The sequence below is a fragment of the Tachypleus tridentatus genome, chromosome 6 (genome assembly GCF_004210375.1).
Source record: "Tachypleus tridentatus isolate NWPU-2018 chromosome 6, ASM421037v1, whole genome shotgun sequence".
NCBI classification, from domain to species: Eukaryota; Metazoa; Arthropoda; class Merostomata; order Xiphosura; family Limulidae; genus Tachypleus; species Tachypleus tridentatus.
Window position 1 is genome coordinate 91,286,814 of NC_134830.1, and position 12,568 is coordinate 91,299,381.

The 12,568-nt window shown below is 32.1% G+C and overlaps 1 protein-coding gene across 3 annotated transcripts in view; it reads right to left on the reverse strand.

The window, feature by feature from the left end:
* LOC143253030 (CD9 antigen-like) overlaps window positions 1-6,989 on the reverse strand; it is a 43,342-nt gene extending 36,353 nt beyond the window's left edge. Inside the window, exons 1-2 of one of the 3 annotated variants that reach the window (XM_076506116.1) lie at window positions 6,789-6,989; window positions 4,138-4,335 (exon numbers count right to left, since the gene is read on the reverse strand). In XM_076506116.1, the coding sequence (XP_076362231.1) occupies window positions 4,138-4,335; window positions 6,789-6,848 (258 nt within the window). In that variant the 5' untranslated portion in view covers window positions 6,849-6,989. The remainder of the gene's footprint in view (window positions 1-4,137; window positions 4,336-6,788) is intronic. The other 2 variants (XM_076506114.1, XM_076506115.1) reach the window with 2 other exon arrangements.
* Window positions 6,990-12,568: the final 5,579 nt, after the last annotated feature.

Here is a 12,568-nt window from a genome sequence, read left to right on the forward strand (position 1 = left end):
CCCCCTCATTGTTAATCTTATGCAAATATGCCCCTCAGTGGCACAGCGATATATCTTCGGACTCACATCGCAAAAAATCGGGTTTCAATACCCGCAGTGGGCAGAGCACAGATAGTTTATTGTGTAGCTATGTGCTTAATTCTGTACAAACAAACTTATGCAAATACTTCTCATAACATGTTCCATATTTCCATATTTATTGATCTTTTTGCTTTTCAACCATAAGTAGTCTATCAAGTCATGCAGTATGACATGCACATGCATAAGTAACCACTATTAATCATAAAATTTAAATAAATTATAAAATTGTTGAATGTTGTTTCAAATATAAACACCCTTTTCCCGTTAAAGTTTACGAACTTCAGAACGATCGAAACGTTGTACCTGTGTTAAAAAAACCTTCCTGAATGTAAAATCTGTAAACCTGTAATAAAATAGGATTTAAGTAACGTTCACAGGTAGAATGAACTTTGTAAAGTAGTGATAGACTTCTTTACTCTACTCTAACATTGAACGTATTCTTAGTAATTCAGTTTTTTGATTATTCGCCAAATTTATTTTATACTGCTAGAAATTTTCTAAACATCAAATGAAGCCTACAAAACTCGTCATTACTGATCTTCTTGTTAAATGTTTTGTCACGAACTGAAAATTAACTATAAGAAAAACTTTCATACAAAAGATTTGCTGTAAAAATACGAAAAAAATTGTCAGTATCATTAAGATAAACAGTTACATTGAAATTTGGCTCGGCGTTACCAGGTGGTTAGGGCAATCGGCTCGTAATCTGAAGGTCGCAGGTTCGAATTCCAGGCACATCAAAAATACCCGCCCTTTCAACCCTGGAGGCATTATTTTGTGCCGGTAAGTTTCACTATTTGTTGGTAAAAGAGTAACTCAAGAGTTAGTGGTGGGCTATGATGACTATCTGCCTTTTCTTTAGTCTTGCGCTGCTAAATTAGGGACGGCTAGCACAGAGTGCCCTCGAGTAGCTATGCGCCAGCTTCAAAAAACAAACATTGAAATTTGTAAATCGTGATCTGCTTCTTTGCTTTTTATAGACTTCAAACTTCTAGTTAAGTGTTTGTGTGCCTGCATAAGAAAGGTAATTTGTTTGAGTGTTAATAACATTAAGACTTAATCTATAACTAGTATATTCGTGATACAAAAGATTTAACGGCTTTAACTACTATTACTAAATGTACGGCGATTCCAAGTTTAGACTTTGATAAAACCTTTGACTAAACTGACCATGATTATAAAAAAAAAGTATACAACGTTATTTTCAAATTAAGTTAAAATTTGTAAAGTTCTTATGCCATCAAATAACATTAGGAGTGGCCAGTTATCGGGTTGCATTTTATTCTTGGATATATAACCTTTTTGAACTCGACTTGATTCTTAAAACCTATTTTGATATTTCCTGAAAGCAGCTACTGCCACTTTCAGCTTATGACGAAGAAATGACTAGTGGTTTGAAACGACATATTGAATTTAAAGTAATTAGTGGAAGCAAATTTTCATAGTGAGATTTACGTGGATTAAATACGTGTTTAACTAACTTGTTCTACTAAGGTGTACAGAGATTGGAAAAACTAAAGATAATTCTGAATTTATTATATTATACTTTTGGGGGTATATTGTTTTATAATCATCATTCCGTAGCAGAATTATTATCGTAATGTCTTGAACAAATTTGTTACCAATATCCTACGTCATAAAATTGTACCTTTTGAACCATTCCAAGTATTGATTACTGAATTCACGATACTATGATTCATTAAATGTAAAATAATACATTCTTAGTTAGGTCGAATGGTCTAAATCCTCCACGTGAGGGCCTGTATAGTTAAAATCGGGTTTTGACACTCGCAGTGGGCACATCGTAGATAGGCCATTGTACAACTTTGTGCTAAATAGCATACAGATATCTGATAAGTAATGGTGGATTAAGTCTACTACTTACACATTAAAAACCGGGTTTCGATTGTGTGTTTGTTTGTTTGTTTTTGGAATTTCGCACAAAGCTACTCGAGGGCTATCTGTGCTAGCCGTCCCTAATTTAGCAGTGTAAGACTAGAGGGAAGACAGCTAGTCATCACCACCCACCGCCAACTCTTGGGCTACTCTTTTCCCAACAAATAGTGGGATTGATCGAAACATTATAACGCCCCCACGGCTGGGAGGGCGAGCATGTTTGGCACGACTCGGGCGCGAACCCGCGACCCTCAGATTACGAGTCGCACGCCTTAACACGCTTGGCTATGCTGGGACCCCGGGTTTCGATACCCTTGGTGGGCAGAGCACAGAAAGCCCATTATGTAGCTTTGTGCTTAATTTTAAACAAACAAACATTCATCGGATTCACCACTTAATATTTTGACTGCGAATGTATTTGTGCTAATAACGTTTTTACATGTATATTTTGGTTGATACGTTAGATTACAGTATTCTAAGTTACATGAAATTTGAAAGACATTATTAATATTGCTACCTGATGAGGTATTTAATTTTATTGTAGTCTAATTTACAAGTAAAACCGTTTAAATATGTCTGCAATGTAATTGGTTAATACAGATGTTAGTGCTGCCATCTATGATTTTTACATTTCAGTTTTCTCCGTTTTTTGCCTCTGAGTACTGTATTTACAAAACATAATTGGGAATCAAATTACAGTTTTTTTCAGATGAAACAACATGATCATAATTTTAAAGACAGCCTTTCTGAACTAAAATAAAAAATGAATTATACACCACTTGCTAATGGTCTTGATGCAGACATCAATAAAATTTCTTTATAACGCTATTTCCTTCTCAGTGTACTTTGAAACGAACAGAGCTTCTTGATCCTCAAAATGTTTCCTTACTGAGAATAGTAAACACAGTGTTTTAATTACATTTATTTCCTTAGAGTAGTTAAATGATTGTTAATTAATCAAACTTAGATTTAATAGTTTTATTCCACACTTTAAATTAGAGAACATCAAATACCGATATATTTTTATTGTAAAGTGCAGGGATGATGAAACATGTTTAGGCCACTTTCTTTATGTATTAGCGAAAAAGGGTAATTTATGAGTATTAACCTGAAATTAGTTTTCATCATTAATAATATTGTTGCCAAAACTGGATTTATGAATGCGTTCTATGTAACAATGACTGAAATTAGAAACAGGGGATTTCTCAAATCATCACACATTAGAATATTTTCTGATACATGGATCCTTAGAAGACGGTTCTATGTTATCAAATAATGAAAAGTTGAACTATTTATCGAGAACTATTTTTCTTTGTACTCATTTGTACTATTTTAAATATAAAATATTATCGACATGTTCTGTTCCGTCAAACTGTATAATTACTTGAATTTTAAAAAGTTTTGTAATTCAGTTTCTTCTATATCGTTTTATGATAGGAATTCCCAAAAGTTAATTGTTTCTGGATGTAAAGTGTGACAAGTTACATATTGTAAACATGAAATAAAATAAAACAGATCTCTATATACTTTTGTATAGTTGAACTTAGCAAAATATGAATACTTGACATGTGAAAATCAAATATTTATAAGTACGTTTCTCGAAGTCCTAAAAATGATAACACTAACAAAAAACACTCACCTACATTAAAAAAACACATCAAAATTATCTAAGCTTTGTTTTTCAACTCCGCTACCCCCTCCAATCCGCTTAATGGTTCATTGATAAGCTGCACAGTACGGATAACCCATTTTGTAGCTTTACACTTAAATAGATAAAAACATCTGCGGCTCCGTCTATTGGCGAATGGAAACATCATTAAATCTTACTAAGAGGAAGCTGTAATGAAATCACTGTCGACGATTATACCTCTATTACATTAAATTTTTGAGCCGTATTATCAAAAGCGTATGCTTTACTAGAAAATCCCCCTATCGATATGGTTGTCGTTGTTTATTGTGACCTTCAGTTGCTGAATGTCAGAATTAATGTGATGTGAGCCATTTTGAGTAAAAGTAGCAAAAACATGTTTGGAGCTCAAATATTATTTTTTTGCACGGAGTATTGCCTCCATGGAACTTATTTTGGATTAAAATGTAGAATTCAGAGTAAACATTTTTAATCTAGAGAAGTAAATATAAATACGAAAGGGAAGAAAATACCGTTAATAGCAGACAAAGACTGTCTGTTGCAGCTCCACAACATCCAATAAATCCAATGATGAGAAGTATTGCTCCAACCGTAATAACAATATATGTTGCTTGGTAGTAATTTTGTACAGGAAGATTATTTTCGTATTCCCAGAAGTCTTCATCAGTTCGGATCCATATACCTAATCCAAACAGGGCGGCTCCAAAACACTGGATAAGAATATAAAAATCATACATAAAACATGCTTTTAACACGTTTTTAGCATACAGTTCTGATAAAAAAAGTGATAGTGAATATGTTGCAAACGTTCAAGAGAAATCTTACACTGATTCATCTCTGGCATCTATTACATTTTATTCACATTTATGACTGAAACGAGGCTAGTTTTATAAGTTAATATTAACATCAAATGATGGTTTATTGGACAGATAAAATTTTAATACAAACTGCATCAAACATTTAACGAAATAAACGTTTGAGTTTTGATTAATAATATATATTATTATTATACACAATCACTTTTTGTTTTGTCACAAGTTAAATTCATAGCATTAAAAGTTTTTTGTGTCATGAAACATTTAACGTCTGTATTAATGTACAGAAGGTAACAATAACCTTGCACTATATAAGTGTGAAAACAATTGTTCAAGTCATTTGACTTAATTTTACTTTCACTGCAACTTTTAAATATTTCAATTATTAAACAGTAACTATTTTAAAACCACAACGTAATTAATGGGATTCATAATTTCATGTGATGTCATTAGTAATTTAACAAACTCATTTTTAAATGAAACACTAAAAATTGAAAGTTTTGATTGGAATTTGTATGCCATTAAATAAATTGAACTAAACTTCACGGTCTACAATCCTAACCGTCTTTCAGTACAATTCTTACCTGAATTTCTTCTTCTAACTGTGTATTTATCACAGAAAACATAGAAAGAAATGAGGTCCTATTATCTACTTAACGTTATCACTTCAGCTGAACGTTTGTATGTACTTTTCTTTACACGTACCATACTTACTGGGAATCCATTATTTTATTAGTCATTAGTTAAACAACACAAACTGTAGGAACTCATAAGTCTCCAAGAACATTTTATGTGTTACAAAAAGAAATAAGCAATTAACTGCAGTATGTAAACATTTTATAACTAGTATCCCCTTAATGGGTGTTATAATAACATTGTCTTAGTAATTTCTTTGTTAATGAAACAATTCATCTGTTTAGTAATTTTTGTTAAAAATTCTCGATGAAATACTATCTCATCTATTAATTAACGTATAGTTTGGGCATTAGTATCTTCTGTTAATTAATTAATTGAACTCCTGTTAATTAACATCTTTCTGTTTGCAAATATGTTCTGTTTTATTTGTAGCTCCACTATTAAATTGGATCAACTCTACCTAACTATAGCTTCTGTTAAAACATTCTTCAAATACAGAAATATACTTTCTCATAAATTAAGAAGCAGTTATCAACTAGATGGACTGTTTCTATAAAATTTAGGATATACCGGACCACCGTCTTGGATGTTCTTTTTCGACCAAAAGAGAAACTGTTATATGAATTTCTTCTATAACTGAGATAACGTCTTGCATCGTAATGTATAATGCAGGTTTTAATTAAACATCATAATCAACATGCATAGTGGCCTGCCAGATATGGTTGGGAAAATATTATAATGCCTATCAAACATTATCTTACGACTCAAGGAATATACTCATGCTATATTTCAAAATAGATTTCATCAAGTTGAAACATCTTCCAGTTATAGCATGTGAATAAAGTTCGTTGTGTTTTCCAAACGTAAATATTTTTCACGACCTAATTACTTTTCAAAAAAAGTTTGAGTCACAAAAATGTGCTACGATGCGTGAAGAGTCTTATTTTTTTGTATTGACAATCAAGGGTAATTTATAATAATACTTGGATATTAGTTATGACTATAATATAATGGTATTTGGATATGAGTCATGTGTAGGATGTAATGATGTTTGTATATAAGACTGCATAAATACTGGGTGGGACATAGCATCTTTAAAGAGAAACTAAACTAGAAGTAACACAACAAATCATTCTTCGTGATCAAGCTCTAGTTACATGATCTTTCAACCATTTAAAGTTTCAAACGCTCAAAATTCCAACTAATGTTATCATTACACTATTAATATAAAAATCCTTGTAGAAATTGCATGAAACAGTGAATAATTGTTGTTAGTGTTTTAATTGAAATTCATTATAGTCCAGCCTATATATTTATTAATAAGAATTCCTAAGTTCTAGTGAAACTATAAATAACGTAAACTTAACTAATGATTTTGTGATTTGAAGTAGAACTACAACAAATTTAAGAAAACATTTGAAAGAACACGAATGGTTATGGATGTGAAATTTGTTTAAGGCTCACTTCATAAATAATTCTTTGTAGAATCATTCTGTTAACTTAAAATAATTCGTACAAATAAACTATCAAAATGTGTTTTTAAAATATATAAAGTTCAAATTAGTTAATTTTAAAAACCGTTCAAGAAAAAATGTGTACTTCGAAAACTCTCTACTGTTAAACCACTCCCGCTTCAAAATATTTTCATAGATAATGAAAGCGGACATGTTGAATCTAACGGAACCAAAAAAACTTGAAAAATGATTACTTACCCACAGTATGAAGTTAAAGGTGAAAATGATATATTTCATAAATGATAAAGCCGAGCTCATAGTTGCAAACTTTTAAACAAATTCAGGCTGTGATACTTTGTAAAGAAAATCCCGAGTTTGTTAAGTGTTTTTTATACTGAGCACAACAAACGTGTTTGAGTACTAATAGAGCAAAGTACAACAACGCTCTGTCTGAAACCATTGGAAGGTAGGGTGACGTCATAACGAATATCATCTTTGCATAATCAGGAAAAGGTTTGTTTGTTTTGAATTTCGCACAAAGCTACACGAGGGCTATCTGCGCTAGCCATTCTTAATTTAACAGTGTAAGACTAGAAGGAAGCCAGCTATTCATCACCACCCACCGCCTACTCTTTTACCAACGAATAATGGGATTTACGGTGACATAATAACGCCCCCACAGATAAATGTTTGGTGGGAAAGGGATTCGAACCCGCGACCCTCAGGAAAAGGTAAAGCCAAAGTAAAAAACTATTGTTTATTTGTATTAATTTTCTAACTGCGTCTTTTACACTAAATTCCAGACTTTTAGGAAACAATACTTTGAAAATTAGTCCTAACTGTATATAAAATATTTAATTATTGATTTCAAAGCTATTTATAGAGAATGAAAACCGCTTTCGATCTGACAATAACAAACGAACATAATACTATTCCTGTTCTTATTATATTCAAGGGTCCCACTCTTACTACATTCCAAGTATTTGGACTTTAACTGAATTAAAAAGTTTGTACGTTCAAAAAACTCATGATATTTCTTGACGCTACACAACCTCAGATCTGTAACTCTATTGAATTTCAGAGTCAATGTTCTCGAAGATGTTTTCTTTTCTAGGAATTAGATTGTAATGTAAATTCGAGAACCTTTTAGTTGGTTTTGCTTCTTATTTGACTGTTGTAAATGGGTTATAATTTACAATTTAAATTTAACGTCCTTTATGCATTTTTCAGTTGGATTATAACCGCAACCGTCCGTAGTACACTTCATTCTATTGAATATAAGCCAAGAACAATTACTTGGTTTTATTGTTTTTGTAAGTATTTGAAAACTTTGAGAGAAATCTAATCCACTAGTGTGCTGTACTGTGACTGAACAGAATGCTCACATATTCTCCATCTATTAATATATTGCTTACATACGTATACAGGGCTCATTAGGCTTAATAAGAATAATCTACGTATACTATTATATTTGATGATAATTCCTAACTTCTGGATAGCGAAATGTCGCTACTGTTATTTCTTTAGCTGGAGGATTATGTGCTATAGGTATTTTCAAGTGTATTTGAATAGTGAAATTGTTAAATGATGCTGAAACACAATTCTAAAGAGGGGAGTCTTCAGTGTTTTTTATGGAGAAGTTGTGTAGTTTTAAGTTTTTTATGAAAAAATTGAGTTATTTCTAGTGCTTTCTATAGAGTAGTTGTGTTGTTTTCGGTTTAGAGTAAAGACACAATTGGAATATCTGCTATGCCGATTGCACAGAAACGAACCCCATATTTTAACACTATAAGTTTGTAAACTTACCGCTGACCAATTGAAGGATTCATGGAAATGAAAATTGTTTGAAGTTAAGTACAAAGCTACACAATGAACTATCTATGTTCTGTCCACTACGAGTTTCGAAACCCGATTTCTAGCGTTCTAACTCCTCTTACTTATTGCTGTACCAGTGGGGAGAGGAGGTGAAAAACTCTTCAATAAAGAGCTTTGAAACATAAGCTGTTGTTTGAGTAACAATGAGTAACCCTCATTGTCCAAATCAATCAAAAGCAATGCCTTCATCTCTAAAGTCCAAAACTACGAAAGAGAACCATCAAACTTAAAGAAATATTATGATGAAGCTGGAAATAATTCCTAGTACCTTTAATAATACAATAACCAATTATTTGAAATTGGCTAATGGTTCATAAGCTTGCAGTTACTATGGTTACGTGAGAAAGATGGTCTAATAGATTAGAATAATAGCAGTCATACTCGACCAGATACATGTAAAACCCCCATCCCCCAAGTTGGTTTAATGGATTATTATGCCTTTGGTCTGTTTAAACACTGCCTAGAAAATCGACTCTGAGCAAATGGAGGGTTTGTGGACATTTTTTGAGAGATGTGGACTAAGGTTGGTCTTGTTTTCCTTCTCAGTCATGTTAATCAAGTTGAGCATGATCAGCGATGACAGAAGTAATTTCAAATGCTGAATGAAGCTTCAGATATCATTCTTACAAAATGTAGTTAACCCTTAATATTTTATCTAAGGAGTTCATGTTTACTCACATCATATTTTCCTTGTATTCAGGAATAATATATCTCAGTTTTAATATAACTTTGTCTAACTTAGATATTTATTTTTATAACAAAATAAAAGCAACCATAAATTCTAGAATTTGCTGTTTTATAGCAATTTTTAAGTGCAAAGTCTAGAACTTCTGTTGCGTTTATTAAAACCCCTTCTCCTAAATACACGAATTCTGAAACTGTAGCCAAAAATAAATTTCTTCACATTAATGTTCTTAGTTTACTGTCTTAGGTTAAGATAAGTAATTAAACGTCTGTAAGATGTCTCGATTGTTTGTTTGTTTTTAATTTCGCGCAAAGATGCACGAGAGCTATTTGCACTAGCTGTCCCAACTTAACAGCGTAAGACTAGAAGAAAGGTAGTTAGTCATCACCACCCACCGCCAGCTCTTGGGCTACTCTTTTACCAAGGAATAGTGGGATTGGCCGTAACATTATAACGCCTCCAAGGCTGAAGGGGCAAGCATGTTTGGTGTGACGGGGATTGGAACCCACGATATTCGGATTACGAATTGAGTGCCTTAACCAACTAAGATTTTTGGAACAAATTATTTCAAAATTACAAGGTAAAACAATATTTCTATATGCTATTCCGAATATTTATGTATAATTGCCTATGTTTTCTTTTGCGTCTGATGATTAGGGCAATTTATTCATAATCTGTGAATCGCAAGTTTCAATCCTTTATATCGCATATTCTCGCTGTCCCAGTCATGGGAGAGTTATAATGTGACGGTAAATTCTATTATTTATTGGTAAAAGAGTAGTTTAACAGCTGGCGGTGGATGGTGTTGACTAGCTGCATTTCCTTTACTTAACACTACTAAATTAGGGACGGTTAGTGTAAACAGCCCTCAACTAGCAAAATTCGAAATAAAAACGTATAAGTAGAACCTGTGACGTAAAGGCCAAATGCTTTCCTTGATTAGCTATACCATTTATTGTGGACTGAAGTTTTGCTTATTCAATTTCATCTCTGGTGAAAAAGAAATCTTTAAAATATATGTGCAATCATTAAATAGTTGGTCCGCTGTATAATATTGAATAATGTTTGTTTGTTTGTGTTTTGAATTTCGCACAAAGCTACTCGAGGGCTATCTGTGCTAGCCGTCCCTAATTTAACAGTGTAAGACTAGAGGGAAGGCAACTAGTCATCAGCACCTACCGCCAACTCTTGGGCTACTCATTTACCGACGAACAGTGGGATTTACCGTACATTATAACGCCCCCACGGTGAGAGGGCAAGCATGTTTGGTGCGACGGGGATGTGAACCCGCAACCCTCAGATTACGAGTCGCACGCCTTAACACGCTTGTCCGTGCGGGCCATTGAATAACGAACTCGACGAAATCTCATAACATTAGTCACATGCCTAATTTAAGTTAGATTACTATATGGTGAAAAGAAAAGGACTCAAAACACAATATATTTCTATTTATTCAAACACAATTTATTTGAGTCTATATTATTTAATAGAATATGGTATTAATTTTTCATGCATTATTTTATTAAATTTAATAATACGTTAGGATTTAAAAGACAGCTACCATTCTGGGGATTAAAATATGTTTCTGAGGAGTGTGAAAGATATGTTTAAGCAGATTTAGTTGTTTTGGTGAAAGATAATCGAGGATGTTATTAATTAATCAAATGTCGAGTTCTGTGAACATATTGCTTGTATAGGTTACTTAAACACAAAGAAAATGTACAGAAAAGCCTTTGCTTGGAAGTGTATATATTATTATGTAAAGTTTATAACTTTCCAGAATATTCTTAACTTTCGCATGAGTGTGAGATAAAGGAAGCCTTTTTATTTCTAAGCTAGCGTTATATGTATTAAGTGCAATACTAAAGTTACTTGTACAAATAACAAAGAAAATCGCCAATTAAGCTTTATTTTTTTAACTTTACACGTCGTCATTGGTCATATTTAAACCTCAGTATATAACATAAAAGAATAATTTAAATTCTTCATCTTATAATGCTTATTAATTTTGATAACATAAGTAATTGTTTTTAAAATAAACCGTTTAATATAAAACAAATGCAAAGGAATGAAACATAATTTAATAAACTTGTGTTAAACTCTTATGTTTTCTGATACGAACACTTTACAATCTTGAAAATTTAATAACTTATATAGAATATTGTAAAGTATCTTTTTAGGCGTCAACGACTAAAACAATGACACCAGCAGAGTTATAACAATAATTTTGAATATAATTAGCTTAGCTAAGCGACACAGTTACACTCATGTTTTTCTTTTACTTTCTCTGCCAACACTTGTAGAAACTAAAATGTTTTAATAATAAATGAATGATAGAGATATCGTGAGAACCAATTCTGTATACGGGAAAATATTACTCTATATTTTGGCAGTTGTCTATTGTGTCACTTTGTGTTGTTTTATTATTAGATTCGAAGCTAGCAGACTTTTATCCACGAAGCTGAAATCTGACACCGATAATTAACAAGTTGGTGAAGCAGTTCACTTTCTAAAGCTATTGTACTTTTAGTAATGTAGTAATGACAAAAAAACAAACCTTGATGTCTTCACACTAGCTGTAACAAACAACACCAGCTCACACAAGAAGAACTATTCCTGCTCTTAAGAGATCAATACTTGTGAAATCCATAGTTTGGATCTGTGGAACTAATCACGTTGCCGCTTTAACTACATGCATTCGTAAACAAAGACGTCAACGTGCGAGTGATATGATATAACAATCGTAATTTATCAGCCTACACTGACAATTTTATTTTTTTGCTTCACAAGTCATTAGGGATAATTTTCTTATCCACCTGGTGAATCTGTATATCGAAACTGTGACATCACTAAAAAAGTAAGTAATTTGCGACGTTGAACGTGCATACCAATTGAAGCATCAGCATAGTCAATAGAAAACTAATCCATCAGTAACTTAAGAAGTTGAAAACAGATGAAAATGAAAAAAAATCTCTATTTTGTTACAGAAGTGGTACCCATATCAGTACAAAAACAGATATATTTAGAAGACAGTACCTTCATAATAGAAATGAACTTGTAATTTCTAATTACACATTTCTAATTTGTAACGATAAAAAAGAAAATTAAAACACACACACACACACACAAACACATATCTGTAGAATAATTTTTGGAATACACAGATAATTAAGAGTGAATTCAAAGAACATCGAAATCATAAAAACACGTTTCACATGTGCACACTCCCTTCACCTGAGAAATGATGCTTCTTCAATGAACAGTATGTGTTGAGAGATTCTAAGGATTGCTTTTTTTTTGTTGTTATCATGATTTGTGAATACCTTTTGAGTGAAAACGAAAATGATTTTGTTCATTTATATTGTAGGTTATTTCTTATACATCATCTATATTATGTGTATGTTAAATTTATGAATAAAAATATATAACCAGTTTGTTTTTGTTTCTTTCATTTGAATATAATTTAACTTAGAGGATT